The sequence below is a fragment of the Balaenoptera musculus genome, chromosome 6, assembly GCF_009873245.2.
Source record: "Balaenoptera musculus isolate JJ_BM4_2016_0621 chromosome 6, mBalMus1.pri.v3, whole genome shotgun sequence".
In the NCBI taxonomy this organism is placed as follows: Eukaryota; Metazoa; Chordata; class Mammalia; order Artiodactyla; family Balaenopteridae; genus Balaenoptera; species Balaenoptera musculus.
In genome coordinates, this window is record NC_045790.1 from 11,964,121 (window position 1) to 11,991,950 (window position 27,830).

At 50.2% G+C, this 27,830-nt stretch overlaps 1 protein-coding gene across 2 annotated transcripts in view; it reads right to left on the reverse strand.

Annotated features, from left to right (window-relative positions):
- DPYSL2 (dihydropyrimidinase like 2) overlaps positions 1-27,830 on the reverse strand; it is a 115,222-nt gene that overhangs the window by 17,458 nt on the left and 69,934 nt on the right. For both annotated transcript variants that reach the window (XM_036855011.1, XM_036855013.1), the window contains exons 4-8: positions 15,485-15,649; positions 13,216-13,277; positions 12,624-12,704; positions 12,016-12,084; positions 5,356-5,476 (exon numbers count right to left, since the gene is read on the reverse strand). In XM_036855011.1, the coding sequence (XP_036710906.1) occupies positions 5,356-5,476; positions 12,016-12,084; positions 12,624-12,704; positions 13,216-13,277; positions 15,485-15,649 (498 nt within the window). The remainder of the gene's footprint in view (positions 1-5,355; positions 5,477-12,015; positions 12,085-12,623; positions 12,705-13,215; positions 13,278-15,484; positions 15,650-27,830) is intronic.

The following is a 27,830-nucleotide window of genomic DNA, read 5'->3' on the forward strand; positions in this document are numbered from 1 at the left end:
TTGGTGGCAGTTAGACCTTCATGCTCTCCTTCTGCGGGGAAAGTCTAAACTGAAGGCTGTGATCCCAGGCCAGCCTTTGGCAGGCTCCCTAGGATGGCTGGGAACAGCAGGGCTGGGGGTGGTGTTTATTTACAACGGGACTGAGTGCATTCATGAAGAATAAAGGAAGGCTGGGGGTTAGATATGTTTGACAGCTTCCATCCGGACGGTTAGTCATTTCCCATGAACGAGAAGCAAGAGGACAAATCCAGAGCAGAAACAACGGAAAATCGTGTGTGTGTGTGTGTGTGTGTGTGCGCGTGTATGTATTTCAAAACACAGCCACAAAAGCACAGTGAAAAACTACACAAACACTGGGACTTCCCTGGCGGGTCCAGTGGTTAAGACTCTGCGCTTCCACTGCAGGGGGCGCTGGGTTCAATCCCTGGTCAGGGAACTAAGATCCCGCGTGCCCCTTGGCACGGCCGAAAAAAAAAAAAACTACACAAATACACACACACACCACTCTCCCTCTCCTCTCAGAGACCCCAGGCTAGAACTCAACACCCCGGCACCTGTCCATGGAGAACCCTGTCAGATTTTGGTATCAAGAGTGGTTCTAAAGGAACAGACTCTTAAAGTTTTCTGAATTGGCTCTGGGGTTTCTGAAATTGGCTCTCTAATCTGATGCGACTTAAAGCACTAACGACTCCACTCCCAGTAGTTAAGAGAGCACTGATAGTACATGGCGTGATGGGGCAAAAGAAATACACAAAACACCACAGCAGGTACTTAAAACAGGCAAAGTTCTGGGTAACTGTGTATTTGACACCTTAGAACATTTTTGTCAAACCGAGTATAACAAGATTAGCTGGTTGTTCCTAATTGCACTGGACAAAGTGAGGAAAGACAAGGATGACTCAGGGATTCAAATTCCCAGCTCAAGGGTCCCATAAATAACCCAAAAGTTTCTACATCTGCCCCAAAAGAGATCATCATCTCCAGTAGCCTCAGAGCTAAACCAGCTGAAAACTGAACCCAGAGTCTCACCCTGCAAGTGGCTGAATTGAATTCCCAACTTGCAAGCATCTGCCATTAAGGTGAGGGCATTCCGCTGCAATGCCAAAGCTTCCGAGTCTCCAGCCTGCCAGCCCACCCTGCAAACTCCAGACGTGCCAATGCCCATATCACATGAGCCAATTCCTTAAAATGTGTGTGTGTGTGTGTGAGAGAGAAAGAGAGAGAGAGAGAGAGAGAGAGATCGGTTGTGTTTCTCCAGAGCCCTGACCAACACAGATCTTGGTGAGATTTTATAACATTCACAGCCCAACCCATGGGCCACTCTCTGGGTTCAAGATTACTAGGTTGTGCATTAACTTACTACGAAGGAATCGTCCCCAGGTTGGGTCAGTCCTTACGGGGCCCGTGACCATGTGCTTCTCATTACACCGCCACCATTCCTACTGACCCGCAGGGCATAGGAAGTCTCGTCTCATGTTTGGGTTGTGAATGTTTCTGCATCTGGGTTCTGGGGGGGGGGGGGGGGGGGGGGGGAGGGGTGTGCACCGGATGAGGTCATTGGGCACTGCCTACGCGCCACCACTCACACTCGGAAAGCATCAGCGCCATGCTCGACCCCTCACGTGGACAAAATGCAGTTGGAGGGTGCCTGTTCGCGAGAAATCCCGACACTGGATCCTCAGTGGAGAGAGGGCCGGCCCGGAGCCTGGAACTAAGGGTTCTATTTCCCACGGGCTGGATGACCTGGGGCAAGATAGTCAATTTCCGCATTGCAGTTTCCTTTCCGTGACATGAGCCTATTATTACATCGACCTGTGTCTAAGTTCTTTTGAAGAGTGAAAACTGCCCAAGGTATCGTGGTGCTGGCTGTGTCTTCATTTCCTTATCTGCAGAGTGGGGTTGGTGACACGCTGTCCTGTGGAAGGACACAGAATGAAGGAAGCAGCACGGGCAAGGCAGCCCCGTGGAAACAGTCCTCACTCACGCTCTGTCTCACACCTTCACTTACCTAAACACCTCCTGTCTTGGATTTAGGACCTGCAGGTCTCTGGGTGGGAGGCACACGGAGACCCGTGAGGGGAGATGTTACTACGCCAGCCATTGATGGGATTCTGGTTTCTCAACCGCTCACATTCGCAGAGAGACGTTGAGTCGTTTTACGCAGCCTGACCCCTCTAAGACCGGGTAGGGAGCTGCAGTGCGTGTCTGTGAACAGTGGCGCCTTCCCCTGTGCTCTAACCATACTTGGCTCGCGCCTCTTTGATGAACTATTTCCCATGTAACCGTCTGCTCCTGCACCCTCCCACTGCTAGTAAAGGAGCTAACAGGGCTGGGACCATTTCTCACCTCCAGCCTTAAGTATCACATAGTAAAAGTTCGTGGAATAAATAAGGGAACTCTCTATTTTACAGAGGAAGAAAAGGAGCCACAGCATGTTGGCAGTGTTCCATACCTGCCTCCAGGGTCCAGAAGAAGTCGCCTGAAGCTGAAAAACAATCCTCAGCAGAAAATCCTCGCCCCTTGCTCTGCTTTTCTAACAGGCCCAAAGTTAAACCAGCCCTTCACTCTTTAATCATCATAGTAGTAGGTACCGTTATTACATAGCCCTTACGTGCATTATCTCACTTAAGCATCATCCTTTTGCCTTTGTCACCACTACTATCCTCCCCTGCAGATGGAAAATGAGACCTAGAGGTGGTAAGTCACCTGCCCACCATCACTTGCTAGTGCCTCGTGGAGCTGGGATTTGATCCAGGACATGATACTGATCCCAGAGGCCTAACGCTCAGTACAGCTTTATGTTGTTTTTCTTCTTGGTCACTGGGGAAATCCTTGCTTCAATATTATCCATGACTCTGTTGTGTGTCAGACTCCAGTTTCTACTCAGTTTGTTGAGGAACTAAACCCCAGCAGATACCGAGAAGGAGATGGTCACAGCATTTCCCATATTAAAATAATCTCAAAGCATGAAGGTGAGTCAAACATTAATGCAGACCTTCATGGCCCGAGGTCAGATGCCGACGATCAAAGCCCAATTCCACCATTCACCAGCTCTGAGCTTCAGTTTACTCAGCTGCAAAGTAAAACAAAGTGCAGAAATTCCTACCCCGGCCACCTCCCAAAGTTGTTACGAAGTTCCAACAAGATGGAAAGAACCTAAGCGCCTACAGGCAGGTGAGGATTTCTCCTTCTTGCTCATTAGCACCCAGATGCACTGGAAATGCCTTTCTGGCAGCTCAAGTTCATCTAAAGCAAAGGCTTTCAAGGGCTACAGGGCCACTGTCTGAATGCAAGAGCCGCCCTGGGAACCACAAAGCAGGCACAGTTGGACTCACACCCCGAAGGTTCTAAATGAATAGACTGAAGTGGTCCCTTCTTGGTGCTCAGCCCCCAGTACACACACAGGGTCTAAGTCACAAAGACAACAGAGGGACATCCTGGGGCGCTGAGTCGCAGGTACCTGAGAGGGCCTGGACCCCAGCTCCGCATCTTCAGTTGGGAAAACTGAGACACACAAAGGAGAAGGAGCCGCAGCACCGCCGGCAGGGAGGCCTGGAACCCAGAGCTCCCTCTGCAGCCCCCGAGCAGGGCCAGTGCCACCTGCCCCAGAACCGAGACACCTCCATCTTGAAATTCAGACAAGTGAGACTCCGAATTGGAAAACATGGCCTCGGTGTTTAAATTCTGCTAAATTGAATGTTGAATTATATTAAAACTATATTAAAATGTTCGCTTAACTTTCTGTCTCTTATTTTCATCTGGGTATGGTACGGTTACTAAAATAAGCTGCCCCCAACCTCCCCTTTGCACACGTCGAGCCAGCTGTCCGCTCCACCCCGCTACATGGAAGCAGCGATTCTGTGATTAGCGCTGGGTGCTGAGGCTGATTCCCGTATTGCAAATGTGTGCCTGGGTGATAAAGGGCCCAGGTGAGGGAGGGTCACCGGCAGTAATCATCCACGTGTCTCCTAGAAACAACTCAGAGCTGATTCTAAGTGAATGTTCCATTTCAGAAAGGCAGTTCCTTCTAGCTGCCAGGAGAGGGCAGGTTTCCAAAAAACTGGTAACGCAGCAACCATTTCACGAAGAGCCTAAGGACAAAGACCCCAGGGGAGCTGCAAAGAACAGGGGCTAGGAATTCATTGCTGGGTCCATCTAGAGGCTATCAGCTCCTGGGAGAGGCTGACTCAGTTCAGTGGTCATTGAGCAATTTGTTCTAAGTCTTGCACCAACTCACCCACCAGTGAAAAAATCCGGATCCATGTGGATCACATCCCACAGAGAACCAGAAACAAACCAGAGAGGTCAGACTGCTCCCTTGCTGACAGAGAAAGAAAGACACATGGAGAGAGATAAAGGAATCGAAAAAGAATGAGAGGTCGTGGGGAGGGAGAGAGAGACACCAAGAAAGTGGTACAGAGACCAGGAGAAAGCTAGAAGAAAGTCAAGAGAGAAATGGAGACACTGAGCTGGAGAAATGCAAAGAGGCAATCGGGTTGGGAAATAAAACGGGGAGAGAGGGAGGAAGGAAGAAAGGAGGGAGGGAGGGAGGGAGGACTCTTCTATGACACTCATGTTCTGATCCAGCCAAGATCCACCCCAAGTCCACTAAACAGGATCAGGCTTTCTTTCTGTAAGTGGAGCTACACGCCCAAGCACAGACCACGTGGTGTGATTACCCGTACTCACAGTCAAAGGCAGGTTCAGTAGGGCTGTGCTGCATTCATAATGGATAAGGGGCTCACAGCACATCTTCTGGAAGCAGCACTTAGTAAATTAGTTTCCAAGAACCTTCCCGCTGGAACAGAGGACCAGCCTCAGCCCAGAATATATCGCTATAAACTACAGAGAGCCACTCCAGCACAAGGAGAACAGGACACGAGGGCGGCCAGGGCAAAATCCCCATCCTACGCCCCCATGAGACTCTCTCACACACCCCAGCGGAAATCACTACCAGCCACGGAGGGGAACGGTATTTAGCAATAGAACGTTCCCCAGGATTCTGTGGCACATGGACTGACGTCATCTGTGTATGTGTCTGGTCCATCTAGACTGCATCAAATTAACTCCAACTTCTCTACAGAAGTGGGGGCAGGAGGCGAGTGTGCCCATCCACCCACCCTGCGCTGTGCGCGGCTTTAAATAGATACCAACACGGCCGTGGCCCCGGAACACAAGCAAGAAACTGGAGCTCCCCGCCGTGCCCAGCTGTAATTAGGTTAATGCTGGAACGTGAGGACGGCAGGGCGACCCACTTGGCAGGAGGGGTTGGAAAAGCAGCCCTCCCCCTCCCCCCTCGCCCCGTCCCCCTCCCCTCTGGAACCTGCGCACAGTCAGACCGCAGGCGGCACTTACCTTTCTTCCGGGCCTGGGCGATGACTTCCGCGGCGCTCTTGCTCATCACCTTGGTTACGTACAGGGGGCAGTTGGTCTGGTTGGCTATGGTGATGGAGCGGTTCACGGCTTCAGCTTCGACCTGCAGTAGGGCACCCAAGCGTGAGAACTGTACCCACACTCAGTCTGTTCCCTGAGCCCGTCTCTACCCTACCCCCCACCAGGAGAGGCCACGGTGAACCAGAGACCACTGTGTCCTCAGGGCTCTACCCTGAGGGGCACTGCAGGCGGGGGACGTGACTTGCCCAGTGTCACTCAATACTGATTGGCTGAAAGGACGGGGCAATTCCTTCCCGGCCCTTGTGGATGGTTCTAAGCGTGGTCAGCATCAGCCGGGGGTCTGTAAGACATGCAGATTCTCAGGTGCCTCGGGCCCTTCTCCAGACCCACAGGATCAGTAACTCTGGGGGTGAGACCCAGAAATGTGGCTCTTACGGACCCCAGGTGATATTTACACTTGCTCATGTCTGAGAACCGCCATGCTTGGAAACGAATGGCTCCCAGTTTGATGCATTCACTCCAGGGGCATGGTCTCCAGTCAAAACATTCAGTGATGGAATTTCTGAGCTGGGCTTCTGTCCCACGCCCACAAATGAAGCCAGCATCACCCAAGAAACAATGCGACCTCACAGGGCTCTGGGAACAGAGCAGGCAGATTTGTTTAAACCAAAGGTCCCTCTGTGTAGGCAAACCGATCATCACCAGCCACAGACTGGTACACCCCTCAGCACAAGATGGGAGGGCTGCTCTAACCAGTAACCTGATTCTTTAAACCTGATGCTTCAGTGAATGATGTCCCAAAGACCCCAAGGGATTACTGCTAAATACCTGATCAGGTGAGACTAGTTCTTAGACCGTTATATCGCACAGGGGAATCAGCAGTGTGTGCTTAGCATGAGAAGCTGAAGGAGCAAGTGAGACGATGTAACAGAGGACCTCAGAAAGCCTTTTGCTCCCTCCTGAATCCTGGAAAAAGGCTGGCTTCAGCTCTTCCAGGCAAGGGACTGGGTCTTCCTTGGTTTTTTGCATCCTCCAGGCAGTTCTCCCGGGGTAGCACCTGGTACCCAGCAGGTGCTCAAAAATGTTTACTGAGCAAATAAGTGACTTCATTTTGGGTTAATGGTTAAAGCTAGGCTGTTCCATAAAGAGCTGCTACTTTTCATAAAAAATGACCAAAGCTCTGGACTGAATCATCTTAGCTAACCAGTCTCTACGGCAGCTCGGCCAAGAGCTGAAGTTCTGCAACTGCGCTAAGGGGTGATCTAATTTAATATATGAGGACATGTTTCACATTTGGTCTCTTGGGCTTCAGCTATGTGAAGAGAGATGTCTCGAGACCCAAAGGCAAACCAAACAGCTCTTGAAAAAGCTCATTAAACATCCAAGTGTTTTTAATTCCTGGCATAGCTGAACAATCAGCCTCCCCTCTCCTGGGCTCCAGTTGCAACACAAGGGCCTCTAGCCCAGGCAGCACAGAGGAGGGACGTCTTGCATCTCCGCGGTCACCATAAAAGTCCACAGGGTGAAACGCAAACAGGACGCCACTAGAAGCTGCCTGGGTTCCAGGGGTGCGGGCGACTGCCCAAATTCACTGTCCCAACCCAGACTCTTCTGAAAGCGAACAGAGGCGCTATTCATAACTTCACGGGGCGACGGGTTTGGACCAGGACTGCCCCGGGTGAACCAGAATGCACAGTCATGCTGATTAGGCAGTAAATGGAGCAGAAGTGCCCGTTCTAGGGGGCCCTACCCTGGGGCACTGGCTTCTGTGAAGACTGGTTTGGTGGGAGAATCTGGGTCCCAGGGCCCTGTCTGGATTGGCTCATCCGCTGGAAGGTGAGCTCTGAGCCCTCCCCACCCCCTAGTCGGACAACAGGCCTGCAGTGAGGGCAGAGGCTCTAAGGTCACCTCGCGGAGAGAGAAGGTCATGTAATCCCCACGTCTCCACCTTTCACCCAGAACCATGGAAGGATCCACGTGTACCATTCTGGTGTACATGTATGTGTATGCCTCTGATATTAAACATAAACCGTCTTATGTTAAACATAAACACACAGGGCTTCCCTGGTGGCACAGTGGTTAAGAATCCGCCTGCCAATGCAGGGGACATGGGTTCGAGCCCTGGTCCGGGAAGATCCCACATGCCTTGGAGCAACTAAGCCCGTGCACCACAACTACTGAGCCTGCGTGCTGCAACTACTGAAGCCCGTGCGCCTAGAGCCCGTGCTCTGCAACAAGAGAAGCCACCACAATGGGAAGCCCGTGCACCGCAATGAAGAGTAGCCCCCGCTCTCCGCAACTAGAGAAAGCCTGCGCGCAGCAACGAAGACCCAACGCAGCCAAAAATAAACAAATTAAATTAAATTAAAAAAAAATAAAAATAAAAAATAAACACACAGTGAACTCTGGCTTCAATATTATGACAACAGTATTACAGTTTAAAAATAAAATTTTGTAATTGTCTCCTTACAGAGCTGTCAGGGATTTAGGGGGTCACCTAAGCCCTGGTTTCTGATTTTAAAGATGAGCCACCCCAAGGTCCAGGGAGCAAAGCAACCTGTACAGGCACGCACAGAAGTGTCAGTACACAACACTCCCCTTGCAGCCCAGGCCCCCAGCTGTCTGCATACCCCAGTCATCCCATACCTCAAGGCCCGGTTAGGAGGTTCCCTCCCCCATCAAGAATTCTGTCACCCTTACCTCCGGTGCCCACTCTCCTCCCAGACACCAGTCTTTGTGTGTGTGTGTGTGTGTGTGTGTGTGTGTGTGTGTGTGTGTGTGTTCTGTTTGTTTGTTTTGTGCCACACCACATGGCTTGTGGGATCTCAGTTCCCTGACCAGGGACTGAACCCAGGCCACAGCAGTGAAAGCCAGGAATCCTAACCATGGGGCCACCAGGGAACTCCCCAGACACCTGTCATATGCCATGCCCCTACTTAACTTTGCACCTCCCCCTTCCTCCCCAGCTTGTCTGGAATCCCTCTCAGAAGGGCCCACTTTCTCATCCACCTCAATGCCCCCCACAGGCTTCCATCATAACACGTGCTTGGGTACCACTGACGGACAGGAGGTTTCTAGATTTCCACATCCCCTATCGTCTCCCTTTCAATCTTCTCAGCTGAAACCTGGGGGAAATCCGACTGGCAGTCTCACACGGTCGGGTTGGAAAGGGCAGCAGAAAGAAGAATGGGCTTTGTGTGGTTCAAGCACAAGTTAACCGTCATGATGCTGGCGATATGGATCATAAAACCAGGAAGGAATTACATTTTTGGATGTTCTTAACTGTTTCTTGTGCATTGGCAATATCTCCTTACCGGACTCGAAAGCTCAGTTCCCTCAGAATTCATCCATGTTTTATCCTCTATCTCTTACAGAGGGTTTAACACACTGTTAACAGATCCCTGGCGATGAACTAAAAAACCACCCCCAGCAGCCAAGGGAGAAGGGGGCAGCTGGTGCCTGGCCGCTCACAGGGCTGACCTAGAAGTGCACCTGCTCAGGGGAAGCACCGCATGCTGTGCCCAGCCTAGAGTCGGTGCCTCGGAATCAGCTGAGAGGCAGGTGACCGTGGAAAGCAGACAGAAGAGAAAGTCCCCAAAGCAGCCTCTCGTGAGACCACAGGACCCTCCCAAGGAGCCAGAAGCTCCCCGTGTTGGAGCGTTGCCGCTCTGCCAGCCCCTAAAGGAGCCTTCCCAATCTACAGCTGGGGATTCTGAGGTTCACAGTGCAACAGCGGCTACAAGAGAAGTCTCCCGGGCCTCAGTGTGGAAGAACAGGTTTGATGTTTGTGGTCAAAATAGCAACCAGGACCCCTCTCCTCTGATAGCTTTGGCCTGTTCAGTAAACCCAGGGCGGGCTTGCTTTCTATTTGGGGTTTGCACGGACCTGGGGATGCAAAGCAGACGGTGGGAGAGACGGAAGCAAGCCCCCCCGGAAGGCTCTGAAATGGAAACAAGCGCGCGGCTCTCACGAGGAGCCCCGGGTATCAGGAAGAGGGGCGTTTGCTTTTCTCAGAGGACAATATCCTCTTCCTCTTCTCAGCTGATCCGGCCCAGCCCCCGGATGAGGCGAGAGTCCACTTTCCAATGCAGGCCAGCCCCAGGTGTCGCCACCTGGTTACACAGGCCCGCTGGCTTCCCACTGAGCTTGGGCTCCGGGGTGTGTGTGTGTACACACTGAGGGGGTCGGGAGGGCAGGCAGGATACTGCTTGCACTTTCTAGCTCTCTGATGCTGAACTTCACACCCCAGTGATTTCTTTCCACGAGAGACACACTTCACCGCAGGACACCTCCGGGCGGCACCACACACAGGCAGCAGAATGGAATGGGTCCCCTGGATCCAGCCGTGCAATGGACTGAATGGCGCCCCCTGGAGTTGTGCGAAGGAGGCTGTGTTGCGTTGCCCTCACAGGACGCTCTAAAGCTGAAATGTGGGCTGTTACGCACAGTGTCTGGCACCTCTGGGTACTCAGGAAATGCTAGCTCCCGGTGGGGCTTACAAGGAAAAGAAGGAAGACGCATCCCTCTGCCCCTCCTGGAGACCTTGCAGCTCCAAGGCCTGATCCCAAAACTGTTTCAAGACTGAACGCAGGGCCAACCACCTCCAAGGAGGATGGGTCTGGGGACCGTCATGCCTGCGCCGCCCTTCCCACTCCCACAGCTTTATCCAGGGAGATGCGGTTAAAATGATCACCAAGGCCAGCCTTGAGGGGGAAACAAAGGCACAGAAAGGAATCTTCGGAGTATCTGTGCAAGTGAGATGGTGTCTGCACGTGTGCGTGTACATGTATGTGCATGTGTATGAATGTGCACACACATTGTGTGTTTGTGTGTACACGTGTGCGTGAGTGTGCACGTGTGTGTACATGTGTGCACTTGTGTGTGTGTGCACCCTTGTGTATAAAACCAGCCTCAGGTATTTTTAGCGTCGGCTACTGGGACTGTGTGCCTCTCCCGCGACCTGCATCCCCAAATCACTGCCCTCCAGCCACGGTCACAGCCTGGGGCTCCCCGCAGCCAACAACACAGGGGCCTAAAGGGGTCACTTCAGCCTCCTGCACCCTCGCGCCAGCTCCGGTTCAGCTCTTCCGCGCGCGCGGGAAGGCTGGTGATTGTGAAAGGACCTGCATTCCAGGGCCTGGAGAGGGACCACACAACAGTGAAAATGTGACAGCTTCCATCCTTTCATCTGAGACAAATGACCCCAGGGCCTCAGATGGTAATGAAGGTGCCCTGGTGTGCATGTGCATGTGTGTGACTGTGTGTCTGTGGCTCTGTGTATGTATCTGTGTGCCTCTGTGTGTATGTCTGTGTGTATCTGTAACATGCATGTCTCTGTGTGTGTGTCTCTGTGTGTCTGTGACTGTGTATCTGTGTGTGTATCTGTGCATATGTCTGTGTCTGTGACTCTGTGTGTATCTGTGTGTGTGTCTATGTGCTCACACGCAGTAAAAGGGCAGAACAAGGAACTGTAAGCCCTCAGTGTGTGCAAGACATTCTAAGTGGCTTCTACCTTTGCTTTTTTCTGCCTCTTTCCTACATTCTTTCTCCTTTTCCAGCCTCATCCCTCCCTCCCCCAAAGCCTAGGGAAAAGGCTGGGGAGACGAGCCACCTCACCCGACCCAGGCAGCCCATTGATGGCACCTTCAATGCCACACCTTCAGAATCCATTTTCTTCTGGGGGGAGCAGAGCCCACGGGGCCTAACGTGACCCCTTCCCAGACTCATAGGGGACGTCCTGGCCCTAAAGTTCTGCGATTTGGGGGCCCTGGTCCCATCCGTACCCCTCTCACCCAGCATCTCCCTCCACCTGTTTCCAGGAGGAAAAATCCTAATTTTAAGTCACCATCCACTCCCGCGATGATTTTATCTGCCTTCTCTGCCTGTCTCTTTTCCTGGAAGGACAAAATCTATTCATTTCCATGAGACCCCCAGCATCCTCTGCTCAGAGCTGCCAAGTCCTCCAACGCCTGACCTTGAGCCTTTCATTAAAGAGCCAACTCCTGAAAAGTATTCAGAGGCCACAGATTCTAATTTAGAAAAACAGGCTCTCTGCCACATAAGATGTGAGCACCCCCTTCTCACTCACAAGCCTCGCCACCCAAGACAGTGACTCTCAACATCGGGGCCAGCAAGAACCCTGCTCTGAATCTTCCCTCCTCGATTTTGAAAGATTCTGTCTCCCACACTCTGCTGATTATGTTATACCCTGTGCAGACTTATCACGGAAAAACTTACAGTCCCCCTTCTGCTTTCTAGACACTTAGAAGAGCTTTTATGGTAAGATTTTGGAGGCCCTGGCTTATGAACCACAAAACCCCAACTGCTGGATGCTAATAAAAAGCTGTTTGTGTCTGTCTACCCAAGAAAGGGCTTGAAGAATTAGAGACAGGAAGAGGAGTCTTTAGGCTAAACAAGCCATACTGCTTCACCCCACAGCACAGTCTAACCCCTCACTTCGCCTGTGTGGACACTTCTCAGTGGGTGATGTGACTTTCTCAGAGGGACCAAAATCAGCACCCGAGAAGGCCCATTCTCAACGGCAGGAAGTGGGCTCTCTGTGGCGCTGGTGGCGCCCGCCCCAGAACACGGATTCACGCATTCCGTTCAACAGGCGCTCACCTCCTCGGGCCGGCTCAGCACATGTCCCTCGGGGCCCGTGATGCCCAGATCCAGGATCCTCTGTTGTTCCTGCAGTGTTTAAAGGAAAGCGGGCTGTCAGGGGGAGCTGGATCCCAGATAGCTCCGACTGCTGAGACGTGGGTAAAAATTACTCGGGCAAGACAGCAAAATGGCACGCTGACCACTGAGCCCTCATCCCAAGACCCCACGAAGAGAGGGCACGGTACCCGGCTCTCAGTGCTGCCCGAGCTACGACAGATCGGTTACAGCCTCCCAAGTATGTACAGCTGTCCCCTGGGATGCCGAAAGCCAATGTGTCCCCAGCCCTGGGCTACACTGTAAAATATCTATACGTGGACTTCCACAGGCAGCCGTGTCACAGCGCCGAGGGGAAGGACTTCTCTGTGGAAAGGCTACACGTCCTCCAGAAGATGCCGAGGGGCAGGTGCACCACCCCCAGCATTCGCGCTGTCAGCGAGGCTGTTTGCACGGTCCCACTGGGTCACTCCGCTGTTCCCCACTGGAGCTGAGCTATGGAAGCCGCTCCACTCTCGAGCCTGCCTCTCACCCTGTGGGTCACGTCGAGGTGATGAAGAGAAAGCACATACCTCTGCAATGATGTCACCGTTTTCCGCGTGGACTTGGGCAATCGCTCCAATGTCCCGGATCACGCTCAGGACTTCATAGATCTGCAAGAGGGAGGGGGTGGGATCAGAGACAGGGACCTCTGCCTTCCTGGTCACAAGTACAACCACCGCCCTGACAGCCACAGGGACCAGCACCGGGACCCCTCGCTGCTTCTATTAAGGCCGGCTTTTCTGACACGCCCGAGGGCAGTGTTTCTGGCCACAAGTGGCAGAGCAGGACCTCTCGGTAATAGATAATTAACAGAGGCAGCGTAACCTAAAAGGGGTTGAATTAGGAGAAGCTCTTGGGTGACACCTTCTCTGCACCAGGTTTACTGAAGAAGGTCGGGGAACACCTCTCGGTCACACTGGTCCACGGCAGGTGGCTGATTCCAGAGCCTGGTGGAACACCTGTCCTGGGGGACCAGGGCACTGGGTTCGTACCCTCCCTAAAGGGAGTTACATCAGGGGCTTCATCCACCAGCCATTTCCTGTGAGCATTCACTGGAGGCAGCTTTCAAGACAACAGCAGTGGTCCGAACATACCGAATGCCAGCAAGCAGGCTTTTCTTACCTGGGAATCCGTTAGCTGGAAGCGATCTTTGAAAGCCATGTACACGAGGAAGGAATTTACCCCTAGTGGACAGACAAAACAGAGAGGTGGAGATGTGACAAATACATAAACCAATAATCTGGAAGGGAATAAGGAAGTAATAATATTATGCATAGGTATGCAGAGAGACAGAAAGTCAGAGAGAGAAAGAGGGAGAGACAAAGAGAGACAGAGATGGAGACAGAGAATGATAAAGCGAATGTGGTAAAATATAAACTGGCGAATCTGGCAACAGGGTGCATAAGGATTCTTTTTAGTATTTTTACAATTTTCTCTAAAGTTAAAACTATATCAAAATTTTAAATTGCCCGTATTTGTACACCCACGTTCACAGCAGCATTACTCACAACAGCCAAAAGGTGGAAGCAAAATGTGTCTGTGGATGAATGGATAAACAAAATGGGGTCCATCCATACAATGGGATATTATCCAGCCTTAAAAAGGAAGGGAATTCTGACACAGGCTACAATATGGATGAGCCTCGAGGACATTCTGCTAAGGGGAATACGCCAGTCACAAAAGGACAAATACTGTAGGATTCCACCTATAGGCCAAATTCATAGACACAGAAAGTAGAATGGGGGTTGCCAGGGGCTGGGAGGAGGGAGAAGGGGAAGTTATTGTTTAATGGGTACAGAGTTTCATTTTGGAAAGATGAAAAAAGGTCTGCAGATGGATGGTGGTGATGGCTGCACAACAATGTGAATGTCCTTAACGTCACTGAACTGCACACTTAAAGATGATTAACATGGTAAAGTGTACACTATGTTGTATTTTACCACAATTAAAAGTGAAAAGTTAAACATAAAAGTTGCTCCTAACTGTTGTGACTTTAACAAGAAGATGAATTAGAAGACCCTGCAGATGAAGATCTATAATAAATGTCGTTTCTCTGGTAAACCGATTGCCTTCCAGGCTGATTTTTAAGAAACGTTTTTAACAAGAAAAGGGCCGTGAGTGTGACAAGCAGATGTCACAATTCTCACCCCGGCATTTTAGAGTTCTTGCTTCCAGAGGCACCAGACCAAACATCCCTGCTCAACATTCATCACAATGGTAAACAACTGTACTGACAACCTGCTAGCCTTGGAGCTTAATTCAAGTTGCCGGGGGTGCTGGAAGCTGCCTGGGCTCAATGCCTCAGGACATCCCTGCCCTTGTCCCTTGCTAGGCAACAGTTGCTATGGGAACCCTCCAGGCTGATGTGGAGTAAATTTATTATAAGTATTGAATCCCTTTGAGTCTTGGTACTCTCAAAAGTGAGAAAGGTCAAGGGTTACCTAGTTTCATTCACATGGGACCTTCAGGCTGCAATCAATCTTAAGGTAGCTAACCCAATATCCTCATGTGAGATTTTTTTTCCTAATTGAGACTCATAAAATTTAAGTGATTTGCCCAAGGTCACACAGCTAGCTTCTGGAAGAGCAGAGAGATAAACCCAAGACTCCAGATTTTTATTCTAGGCTTTTTCTACCAAATCTATGGATAGCTACCAGATCCATGCCTAGATTTTACTCATAGCTCATGGCATTTCTGAGCCCAGCAGTCCCAGAACCCTAAAGCATAGATGCTCCCTTGACGATTAGGATCCAAAGAGGGCAACATGTGACCCCAAGTGACCTCTAGTCTATAGCCAAGGTCAAGGAGACGCCCAAAGATGATGTGGTCTGGTAACACCACCCAAACCCCCAAGGTTCCTGTGGACAAGAGGGTCCCAGAGGCACCTTGAGGTAGTTAAGACTTCCCCCAGCCTCCCTGGGAATCTTTCAGAACCCAATCCTTAGAATCTTGTTCCCCTAAATAGTCCTATGGACAAAGACAGACCCCGCAGGTGGTCCCAAAGCCTCATCACCCTCAAACCTACCCTGATTCTTCTGGGTTTGCAGGAGGAGACTGCTCAAGTCCTGTACGCAGGGTCCCGGGCTCTCTCCTAAGACCGCCCAGAATCCTCCCTGGGATATTCATGTTATCCTTTGAGGGCACATCACTCTCACAGCCTCAACTCTCCAGCCTGGCTGGTGCACACAGTTCGCTCACACCAGTAAGCTGTGACTAGCTGTCTGGCCACCTGCAATCAGCACGAGCTGCAGCCTAAGCCCTCCCTCCTGGCAGGCACGGGGGTGCAGAAGGCACCAATCAGCACTCTTCCCAGAGCTCTCCTTCAGAGCTCAGCCAGCTCGTGGGCTGAGAAGGAAATATCCCCAGAAGGTGCTGGGGCAGCACTACCTACCGTGGTCCTTCACCAGGGCCTCCATCTCCTCTTGGATGCCCTTGTGCCACTCGGTGATATCCACGTGCAGAGAGTAGTCGCAGCAGGACTTGCTGTCGGCCCATTCCCTCCACTGGTCGAAGGCAGCCAGCAGGCTGGTCCCAGGCTCGGGAACCACATGGTCAACTAGAAAGGAACAGACACGCGTCGTCACCAACAGGAGCTTCAAGGGTTGCGGGCCAGCAGCTGTTTCCCCATTTCGACCCTGAACAAGGGCTTCTTGGGTTCAAAATTGAGATGGTGATCTCTACCACCAGACTCTAAGAATTCACTTAAGCCAGCCGACTACCCAAGAAGGAGAAAGCAGAAACTTGGCACGGCACGACTCCTCCAGTGAAACCACGCACGACCTGCCCTGATCTGATTCCCCAGCTCAAAACCGCTGAAAGCACAGAGCTCGGGCACATTTCAAGGACAATGAGTCCTTACGGACAATGGCAGTGTCAAATGGCGGGCCAGAGCCGGCAAGCCCTTCCTTGTGCTGATAGCTGGCTTGCGAGACGCCCCCTACCAGACGGCAAGGAACTTGAGGATGCTGGACCGCAGCCATGCAGACGGGGCCTTTTAGAAGTTCCCCGGCATATCCACTCTCTCATCACCACTCGGATTTCTGCGGCATAATACCACTTTGTAATTTAAGGGAGATCTTTCATCCTACGAGTTCAAAGCAGTTGAAAACTGCGGTTATTGTTATATTATTATCGAGGTAGGCTGATACGGAGGACAGAGGCCTCTGGAGTCAGGCTCACCTGAGTTTGTTTCTTGGCTCCACCCCCCACCAGCAAGGTGAGCTACTTAATCTCCACTACCCTGAGTTTCTGTGCTGGTTTAAAATAGGGATATTACGTACCCCATACATTTGTTATGAGGACTCAATGAGACGGCATGTCAACATGTCACTCCCCAATTTAAATCCTCCAACGGCTTCCCCTTACTCTTCAGATAAAAATTAAAGTTCCCAACAAGGTCTTCAAGATCTTGGCTTGGCCCCTGCCTACCTCTACAAATCACCCTGGACCATCTACTCCTTGCACTCTGATCTCCAAACACACAGGCCATCTTTCAGCCTCCTCCCTTCTGCCACAGGGCCTTTGCACATGTTGTCTCTCCTAGGTCCTGAAGAGCTCTCGCCCAGTTACCATGACTATTATTACTCATCTTCTGCACAGAGACACTGAAATACAAACTGAAATGACGTGTCCAAGGTTGAATCAAACTTACACAACCAAGAAGACAAAACCCAGGACTCTTGACGCCTAAAGCAATGAATCATTCCTCTAAATATTAGATTTTCTATACCCAGGTAAGCAGTTCTCAGCTAAGAAAATGCCAGCCCAGGCAATGCTAGTGAGCTCAGATTTCTGGAGTGGATCAAATCTTGCAGACACTGCTCAACTGTAACCAACTGAGCTTGGCTTCATATGCTTGAAAATACGGACATTTGAGCTAAATTTTCTTTTGACAAAATTTACTTTTTATAAGTAGTAGTATATGTAATTAAATGGGTAAATACATAGCTGGTATTGTAATACATATAACATATAATGTTACCTAACAAAAGCAATGAGGATATACACTTCTAATACAAGTCTGTTCCATCTGTAAAATACTAACATAGAAACTCTGACAAAGTGATTTCAAGTTTTCTTCTTAAATTGTGTCCCCCTGCCCCTGGCAAAAAGAAAAAGAAAAAGAAAAAAAGGACGAAAACCTGACTTTGTAGCAATCACAGTTTGGGCAGTATCTCCCTAGTCACGCCCCTGGCTTCATCACCTGCCCTCCTCCAAAAAGCCTTCGGTAGCTGTCCACCATCTCTAGAGTGAAATTCTAACTCCTTTTCTTGGTCCTGAAGACCGGTCCCTGCTCATCTCTCCAACATAATCTCTGCCACCTACCCCCTGCTCACCACCTTCAGGCCACCCCGGCCTTGCTTCACTCTTTGACCTGCCCAACTCCCCGACCTCCAGGTCTTTGCACAAGCAGTGCTCTTTCTTTGGAAATCCATTCACCTTGCTCTTTCCTTGGGCATCTTGTTTTTCTCCTTCTGATTGGGTTAAATGTCACCATCCAGGGTCTCATCCCTCCTCCTCTGATTCGGTTAAATATCACCATCCCAAGGTCACATCCCTCTTCCTTCTGATTGGGTTAAACGTCACCATCCCAGGGTCGCACCCCCATGTGCAGTAGTTTCTGCATCGTTTCCGTACTTTACTCTCTGACTCTCCCCCTCCCACCTCCTGTCGCCGGGATGTAAACTCCCTCAGAGCAGGGGGTAGGTGCCTAGACATAAGAAGTGCTCAATACCTATTTTCAACAAATGAATGAATGCTCCCTTCCAGCTCCCACGCCACCCTGCAAGATCAGGACATGCCCTCCTGGGAACACAATCAGATTTTCCTGCTCAACTCCAAGCATAGGTAAGATCATCGGGTGCTATGTTCCTCAAAGTTCAGGGTGTATAAAAATTATCTTGAGAGCTTATTAAAACCCAGGTTCCTGGACATCACCCCCAGACTTTCAGATTCTGTAGGTCTGGGGTGGGACCTGAGAATCTGAAATTTTTTTTTTTTTTTTTTTGGCTGTGTTAGGTCTTCGTTTCTGTGCGAGGGCTTTCTCTAGTTGCGGCGAGCGGGGGCCGCTCTTCATCGCGGTGCGCGGGCCTCTCACTGTCGCGGCCTCTCTTGTTGCGGAGCACAGGCTCCAGATGCGCAGGCTCAGTAATTGTGGCTCACGGGCCCAGCTGCTCCGCAGCACGTGGGATCTTCCCAGACCAGGGCTCGAACCCGTGTCCCCTGCCTTGGCAGGCGGATTCTCAACCACTGCGCCACCAGGGAAGCCGAGAACCTGAACTTTTAATAAGCTCCCTGGGAGCTCCACTCTGAGCATCACTAACTGAGGGCAAGCCTTTTCCCACTGATTTCTTCTGCGAAACCGCCATTCACTCATGCCCGCTTTACCACCAGGGTCCTGTTTACTACACAACAGCATTATCACTGACCAAAAATACCTGGTTCCCTCCATATCCAAAAGCAGCTCCTAGAGTTATGAACCCTTGAAAACTCAGGACACAGGCAAAGTTGAGGGCTTCAGGGAAATAAACACATTTCCTCCAAGAGCTAAGGACACTCAGAAACGTGTCCACGAAAAGCCTCCACATGTTTTCCCACAGTTCTCTTTAAATAGAAGCTCTCCTGGGAAGAGCTCCTCCAGGGAATAGGGCAGAGTGTCACACTCATTTCCGGAGGGAGCAGAGATCCTCCTCTGAGGACAGAGCCTGGAAATGACTTGCATGGAACTCACAGGCCTTTTCCCTGGTGACTTTCCTAAGCCATCTGTCCCTACGAGAGCCTGGCTTCTGCCTGACCGTTGACTTCTCTCCGCTCTTGTAAGACGTGAGGGACAGATCATCAACCCAGCCTGGCATCGGACCGGGAAAGGATGGCCTTTGGGGTTGGTGAACCCCAAGTTCTGATTCTGACTCCTGCTGCCTCCCCCCCCTGCTGTGTATATTCCTTGGGACCCCCCCCCCCCTTCACATATAAAACGCGGGCATGAAACGACTACCGTTGAGTGCAGGGTTGTAAGAAGTTCAAGAAAGCGTGTGAAAGCACCTGGCAAAACATCTGGCACACGCTGAGTCTTCATTCCCTCGGGATGAGCCATCAGAAACATCACTGTGGTTTCAGTAGGAGGCCTGTGAACCTGGTTTATGAGAGAGCCAAGAAGATGCCCCAGGACGGCGGCCTGAACTGAGGAGTTCCAACCAGCGTCCGGAAGTGCTTGTATGTAGAAGACACCAGCTCTTTCCAAAGGACTGTTATTACTTCTCTTAAAACTGTCAAAGGACCCTACTTTTTTTTAACAGCTTTATTGAGATATAATTCACATACCAGCCAATTCACTCATTTAAACTGTTCAATTTTTAGTCTCGTCACAGAGTTACACAGCCATCACCACAATCTAATTGTAGAACATCACCCAAAAGAGAAACCCCACAGCCATCAACTGCCCCTACCCACGCCCTCCCATCTCTGCTACTCCCAGCCCGAATCAACCGCTAATTTGCTATCCGTCTCTACGGATTTGCCTACTCTGGATATTTCATATAAAAAGAATCATACAATATGTGGTCTTTTGTGTCTGGCTTCTTTCACTTAGCATAGTGTTTTCAAGGTTCATCCACTGTAGCACGTATCAGCACTTCATTCCTTTTTATTGCCTTGAGTGGTTTTGGTACCCTGTTGTTATGTTTATTGGATATCGGCAAAGCGTTAACACCACGTAAATATGCTGCTCCTGGAAAATTCAAATCTAGGACCTCTTTGGAGTTTGTAGTATTTAAAAGACCCTATTTTTTAAACTTCTTATAGTAACTGTAGATTCACATGCAGTTGTAAGAAACGATACATTGTGACCACCTAGAGGGGTGGGATAGGGAGGGTGGGAGAGAGGGAGATGCAAGAGGGAAGAGATATGGGGACATATGTATACGTATAACTGATTCACTTTGTTATAAAGCAGAAACTAACATACCATTGTAAAGCAATTACACTCCAAAAAAGATGTTAAAAAAAAAAAAGAAAAAACGATACAGACAGATGCTCAGACCCTCCACCCAGTAACACCCCCTGCCAACCGCGCCCCCCAGCCAGGGGTGATGTCTTGCTAACCTGAGTACAACATCACACTTAGGAAGTCAGCCCTGACATAATCCAAGACCCCAGATTTTTAAAAAGCCAGCGGTTAGTGTTTCTGATCAATTTGCATGGGGCCCTTCGTATTTAGAACACATAGAGATGCTAGAAAATCACCCCCGCAGTCCCTGTTCTGGAAATGAGGTGGCTAAGCAAGAACAAAGTTCCACGTCTGCTGGGGGGAGAAGCAGGTAAAGCAGGAGAAAGATGGGGGGTGGTCAGCCCTGCCGGGTTCCCCCTCGGGCCCTCCCCCTGCCTCTCTGAAGCCTCACACACAGACCCCTGCAGGGGCAGGTCTAGAACCTCCTGCAGTCGGTACACACACCACCGGCGCTCCCTGGGGCCTTGAAACTATCAGAACTGCCCATCACCAGCCTCCCCTTCCAGAATCAGCACTGCCTCATTCTCCAGTCCCTGCACTTAACTGTGTGTGCGTTGGCCTCGCCCATTTCCATCTTAGATAAATTAATGGACTTGAATTAAAAGCAAACCATCAGGGAGATAACAACACAAACCACCACTGGCTTATCTATGGAGTTTCGGGGCTGGCGTCTACTCAGCGAAATGCCAGGTGACCTAGTCAGCAGGGAATGGCTTTTGTTGGTAGAGAGATAAGAGCCTTTGGGGAGCCCAGCCTGACAGTCAGGATAACATGGCTTTGTTCTGAAAAAAGGCAGAAAGGGAAGAGAAAGCACCTGGGAATATGAGAGGGACACATAGGAGAGATAGTGCTTGAGCTCCTGACCAGTTCTGCCACCTCCTCATCATGTGTGACTGTGGGCAAGGTATTCAGCCTCCGTGGACTTGAGATTCCTCATCTGTAAAATGGGGTTAATACTAGTACTTAAGCCACAGAGTTCTAGTGAGGTGTAAATGAGTCGATATGGGACCTACTCCGAAGAGTGCCTGCTACACGAACACGCTGAAAAAGATCAGCAGGTAGACAAAGTTACATTCCTTCATAAGGAAAACTCCCACATAAATCCCTTTGTGAAGTATTCAGATGCCTCTAAAGCACATGCTTCCAGGGCTAACTACTCGCCTTGCACAAATATACTGCTTCTCCCACAAAGCAAGGAAGCATTTTCCTAAGAGCTGGAACTATCTAGAACATTTTTTCTTATATAAATTTATTTATTTATTATTTACTTTTGGCTGCATTGGGTCTTCGTTGCTGCGCGTGGGCTTTCTCTAGTTGCGGTAAGCGGGGGGTTCCCTTTGTTGCGGAGCACAGGTTCTAGGCACGCAGGCTTCAGTAGTTGCAGCACACGGGCTCAGTAGTTGTGGTGCACGGGCTTAGCTGCTCTGCGGCATGTGGGATCTTCCCGGACCAGGGCTCGAACCTGTGTCCCCTGCATTGGCAGGCAGACTCCTAACCACTGCGCCACCAGGGAAGCCCCTAGAACATTTGTGCCTGGTTTTCTCATCTACAAACCGGCGATAATAATGCACCTCACCGCATTTTTGTGAGCGTTCAATACGATGTAGTCTACCAGGTGCTGGTCAGATATGACCAATTACCATTCGTATTCTCTTCTCTGTGCCCCCCAAAGCATTAATTAAGCAGGAGGACTGGCACACAGAAGGCGCTCAATAGGCACAGGAGAGACCAAACATCACACGTGCCTCTAGCAAGCAAGGCCTCGGCCATCTCGAGGACTGGACCACTCTTCCTCCCAGGGGCGCAGCCATGGGACTCTGCGAATGAACACACCGAGCTTAGGACCCCTACCCTCCACCAAAGTCCTTGTCACACACAGCAATCCCATCCATCCCCCGTATAGACACCACGGCGACTGGTACATCCCAGCCCTCCTGAATGAATGCCGGCAAGGGGCCCCCAGCCTTAGGCTAGCCCTGGCCAAAGAAAGGAACAACAAACTCAAGTGTAATTCACAGACTCTGACGATGGGAGGAATGGCAAAAATAATGAATATTCATCAAGTACTTCCTACGTGTCCAGGACTAATCTATGCATCTTCCTTGGATTATCCCGCTCAGTCCTCACACCAGACCCCTGCAGTAGGAGCCGTGGTGGCCTGAGTTTTCAGTTAAAGGAGCTGAGGGACAGGACAGTGAGGTTGAGTAAGCTGCTCACGTCACTTAGGGCGCACGGGGCGGAGGGCCTGGCCTGCAGGAGGTGAGCAACGTCACAGCACCTGGGCTGCAGCCCTGCCAGGCCCTGGGCAGAACTCTGGAAGGTGGGCCATAACGTGGCTTTAGCTGGCAGAGGTGAACCGCGGCCCCAGATGGGAGGCTCCAGAGCCCCTATTCAGCCACCCTGCGCAAAAGCGAGCCGGGAGGGGGGCTCACTGAGAAGTAAAGCGCCGCCTTATCCCTTCACTTCTCATAACGACAGCAAGTAGTTCAATAATTCAATAACACAGAAGAGAACTGTGTCGTTAGCCTAACGATCGCAGGCATACTAACTGCTCGAACCTTGAGGCACTGGAGTCATCCCCTTATTTCTCTCTTTCCCGAACTTCCTTTAATGTAATCTTGCTTTTAAAACTTAACGAGTATATTCATATGAAGTAAGTCGAGCCATAAGAAACTGTTCAGGGCTTCCCTGGCGGCGCAGTGGTTGAGAATCTGCCTGCCAGTGCAGCGGACACGGGTTCGAGCCCTGGTCTGGGAAGATCCCACATGCCGCGGAGCAACTGGGCCCGTGAGCCACAACTACTGCGCCTGCGCGTCTGGAGCCTGTGCTCCGCAACAAGAGAGGCCGCGATAGTGAGAGGCCCGCGCACCGCGATGAAGAGTGGCCCCCGCTCTCCGCAACTGGAGAAAGCCCTCGCACAGAAACGAAGACCCAACACAGCCAAAAATAAATAAATAAATATATATATATAAATCCTTGGGGAAAGGAAAATGTGGTCCTAAATTTAAAAAAAAAAAAAAAAAGAAAGAAACTGTTCAGTATCCAGTGATCGCTGCTAGAATCATTAAGCCAGATCTGGGGGGAATAAGGGCCGAGGCAGGAGCCAGTAAAATGTATTTATAAAACAAACAAACAACCTCTTAAGTGACCCTATGATCAGCCAGCTTTGGAGGAAATAAACCACGCTCCTGAAATACTTAAAATCTACGTGGGAAAAAATACATTAAAAGGTACACATAGGGGTACTTCCCTGGCGGTCCAGTGGTTAAGATTCTGTGCTTCCACTGCAGGGGGCATGGGTCCGATCCCTGGTCAGGGAACGGAGATCCCACGTGCCACGCAGTGCGGCCAAAAATAGATAAATAAAAAATAAAAAGAAAGTCAATTAAAAAAAATTTTTTTTAATTTTTTTAAATAAAAATTAAAAAATAAAATAAAAGGTACATATAGGATGACTCTGCTCCATCCTTGGGCTACTGCTCTCTTCCTGCCCTGTCCTTCCCACCAAGCTCTGGAAAGGGCTGAACCGCTGTCAACGTCCCATGTCCCAGCCTCCCCTTCACACCCACTGTACCCCTATCTATCCCCTGCCTGAACACGCTCCAGATTCATCCCAACCCCGTCCCTACCACTTCGGTGTGACTACCCACAGCACCACGGACCCTGCTTCCAGACAGCACGCTGCAAGTTTCCTCTGTCTTGACTCTTCCTGTGTCTTGGGCTCAGCACTCACTGGTGGATGGATTTGGGGACCCAGGCCCTCTTTGGTCTCAGGCAAATCCCCGTGATGAGTAGCTGGAGAAGCAGGTGGGACCCCCATGCTGCAGCACCTGTAAGGGTGGCTCCTGCTGCCCAAAGAGAGCTGCCCATCCAGAAGCTGCAAGTGGGTACCTGGAGCTTCCCACACTTGCAGCCCATGCCCCCTGCCCACCAGATTTCCCTTCCCGTGGCCTGGATCTGGTGGAATGAGGTTGTCCCTTGCTTCCAGGCTACTGGAAGGTAACCCTGGGAGCCCAGGGATCAGAGCTGGAGACAGAGGGTGAGAAAGGAAAGGTGGGGAGCAGGGCAGAGAGAAGACCCAGATTCCAAACCCAGTGTTAGTTCTGATTCTAATGATGATCTTGGAAAGGCCTCTTGGCTTTTCATTCCATTTTCACAATTTAGCACAGGGCATAACCAAAGCTTCCCACTTTAGGGAAACATATCCACGCCTCCAGAAATTTGTTTTAAATAGGAAAGGGACAGTTAAATCATTTTCTAATTTCATACCACTGTTTGTATTTATTTGAGAGCCACAATATCAACCGCACCTCGGTATAGCTCTGTAGTGGTTCACAAAGTGCTCTCACGTGCCTTGTCTTGTGTGATGCTCAAACCAGGCAGGCAGGGTGGGTTCACAATGCTCGCACCACAGATGAGGAAATGGGGGCCATGGGACGTGACTGCAGAGCTCGAATCCCAACCCGCCTTGTTTGACTGCCTTTACTAACCATCACCTTCTTGGCATATCTACGAATAGCACGCACCTCAACTTTCCAAACCTGAACCCTTTTCTATCACCGAAAACATATGCAGGTTCACTTAAGTGGGCAGCTAATGAACTGAACCCGGTGGGCAGAGGGGATACAGCCAATGTGGGTCATTGAAATTCAATTTGGGGCGCCAGGTAAGAGCTTGTCAAAATGTCAGCACCTTGTAAAACCTTTTTCTTTGAGGCTTGGTATAGCTTGCACACGGCCTCCTTGCATGTACCATCAAAGGCTGAGCTAATGAAATCTATGTGTGGCAATGAAGGGTCATTTATAATGTGTAAATCCTTTAAGAGGATTTACGAACCCAATGATACGCAGAAATCCTCTCCTTGACTCATCAAAAGCAGACGTGGAGAGTCTGAGAGCCCATCTGTAGGCAACGTGTGGGTCAACCTTCCAGGAAGGGGCCCACCAGAGTCGACCGGTGGGCATGGGGAGGGAAGGGAGTGGAGTCACTTTGCCAGACAGGGCTTTACTTCAAAACCAGCCTCGGTGGACTTGATAGTTTGCTCTCCGCTCACTTGAAATGGATGTGCGGAGTAGCGCCTGCAGGCAAGGCATCATCAAGCTGAGAAAGGTGACAACAAATCTGCAGCACTGCTTGACCACCAGGAGTGCTTAAAGGACTCCATGGTTTGTGCACAATGATGGCACTAATTGCCCACGAGTTTTTTTACTAATTGCTTATTGATATAAGCAAGTCCGGCAGACTCCACTTAAAGAGACTGTTTGTTAATGCCTACAATAAGGTTCAGATCCAGAGACCCTTAGAAATGGTTCTATCTTTTTACTGATGAGGAATCTGAGTCCCAGGGAAGTTTCAAGAGTCACTAAAGACACATAAAGTGATGTACCAGTACCAGAATTAATCCCAGGTCTGAATCCAATATCTGTACTGTTGCCTTTACTTTTTTTATAACAGGATAAAATATTACCGATAATCCCACCATCCTAATCATATCTGTTCGTCTTTTTCTATATCATCTTCCACAACTGTCATGTACATATGTTTTATGTGGGTGTAATCAAAAGGCCCACTCACTCTTCCTGCATTGGCAGGCAGATTCTCAACCACTGCGCCACCGGGGAAGCCACACTCACTCTTAATTGTGGCTTTTTTCTTAATACCGTGCTGTCTCAGAGTCTTTGTAATTCCATTTTTTTATGAGAACTATTCTAAGGAGAATCTATTACAACTTTCTTCACCATTCTCCTATGTTGAACCTACAGAATGCTTCCAATTTTCCTCTATTATACATAATGTTTCTATGGATATATTCACGCAAATAACTTTCGCCTTATGTTAAATGGTTTTCTCTGGAGAGGGTCCTGGAGTCAAAGTTACTACAGTAATAATACAGATGACCACGTTGCATTCCAAAGTATCATCACTTCATACCGCCTCTAGCCACGCATCAGAATGTCACCCCAGGCAGTGCTGGTATGTTCATTTTATTTGCTTGCTATTTAAGGGAGTAAAAAACAAAGCTCTTTTCACTATTCTAGGCCGTCTCTGTTTCAGATAAATGGCCACCTTCCAAGACCCAAGTAAGGGACTAAGTAATACATAAGAGAGCAGATCAACCAGCTGTACAAAGAGGTTACTGACAATTTAAGCAGGATATGATGAAATGGCTACGGCCACCATCTTAGTTCTCCTGTCACCTTATCTCTGCTCTTAGCTTTGTCAATCTGAGCCCTAAAATGATCCCCCCTAAGGGCGCCTTGTTAGGCCTTCAAGACAGAGGCAGGGCAGCGCCCAGGCCCCTGGGCCCCAAGTGCACAGACCGAAGCTGTGCTTTCTCTCAGCAACATGTAAGCTCACAGACAGACAGACAAACAGACACTTAATAGGAAATGCCAGCTCCGAAGCCGGATGGTGAAATCGTGGCACAGGGAGAAGGCAAGAAAAGCCAAAGGTGAAAATTCCAGCCAAACTCGTTAGAAATCAAAGCTTCCAACTCCAGGCTCATGTAGAATTTCTCCAAGAGATGTTGAAATCGTTGGCTAACTGCGGGAGAGGGTTCTGTTTCCTGTAATTAGACAGGCATTCTGAGTCTCAGCCTGGAGACAAGCCAACTTTACGGCACCTCACACCCGTGTACCGGTGGGAGAAACACAAAGTTTGCTCCAGGCACGTGTTTGGATCCTGGAATTCCTCTAAGCCGTCTGAAGTCCTGGGGGTTCTCATGGACGGGGATTTCACAGGCCCTCGAGCTGGCTGGCTCTCAAATGCCCTGGTCGGACAACTGGGCCTCAACTCCACCAGCTAAAATACACTCGTGTTTATGAAAAAAACGTTAGAGCACCAGTAAGTTTTTAGAACCAGTAAGTTTTGTGTGGGAATGGTCTCCAGGGCTGTAACTGTCCACGCTGAATGTGCCGGAAACCCCACAGAGCGTTCACAGAGCCCTGGCTCCAAGCTCTCCTGTCTGGAGTTGAATCTTGGCTGTGCCACTAACTAGCTCTAGGGCCTTAGGCGAGTTACGTAAACCACCCACCCCCCTACCTCAGTTTCCCCATCTGCAAAATAAGTATAGCAACCATGGTTACCTCATAGCATAGGGGTCAAAAGCATGAACTCTGGGGTCAGACTGCCTAAGCTGGCACCCCAGCTCTGCCACCCACTAGCTGTACAACTCAGGATCCTTCACCCTCTCTGCGCCTCAGTTTCCTTACCTGTGAGACGGAGATAACAGTACCTCCTCACATGGTTGTTATGAAATGGTGTTTCCAAAAGGCTTATACCAGTGCCTGGCAGAGTAGGTCTTATACAAACATTCATTAAATAAATTGAAAGTAAAATAGGATCATCTTGAGCATATAAGGCTGCTTGGCCTAAGTCCTGGCACAAAGTCAGTCTTCTCCACGTGCTCGATTGTGTTTTGAGGTAGAATGTGAGTGGGGGTCAGGGCTCGGGCGTCGCAGGGGCACGGAATCTAGGAGGCTGAGGGCACCCTTCAGGGCTGCTGGTGCGCCAGGGTGCAGGGACAGGGCAGGGGGGAGCGGGGGGGGGGGGCGGTCAGGGTCAGGTGGAGGACCCATGAGGGTAACAGAGTGCGGGAAGGGAGCAGATAAAGACCTTATTGAGAGAAGGAGGTCCAGGGTTCCCGGTGCCACAAGAAAGGACTGGAACTTTGAAGTGTTCATCTAGCTGAACAGTCTTCTGCATAAAACTAAATAAGACTAAAACAAGCAAA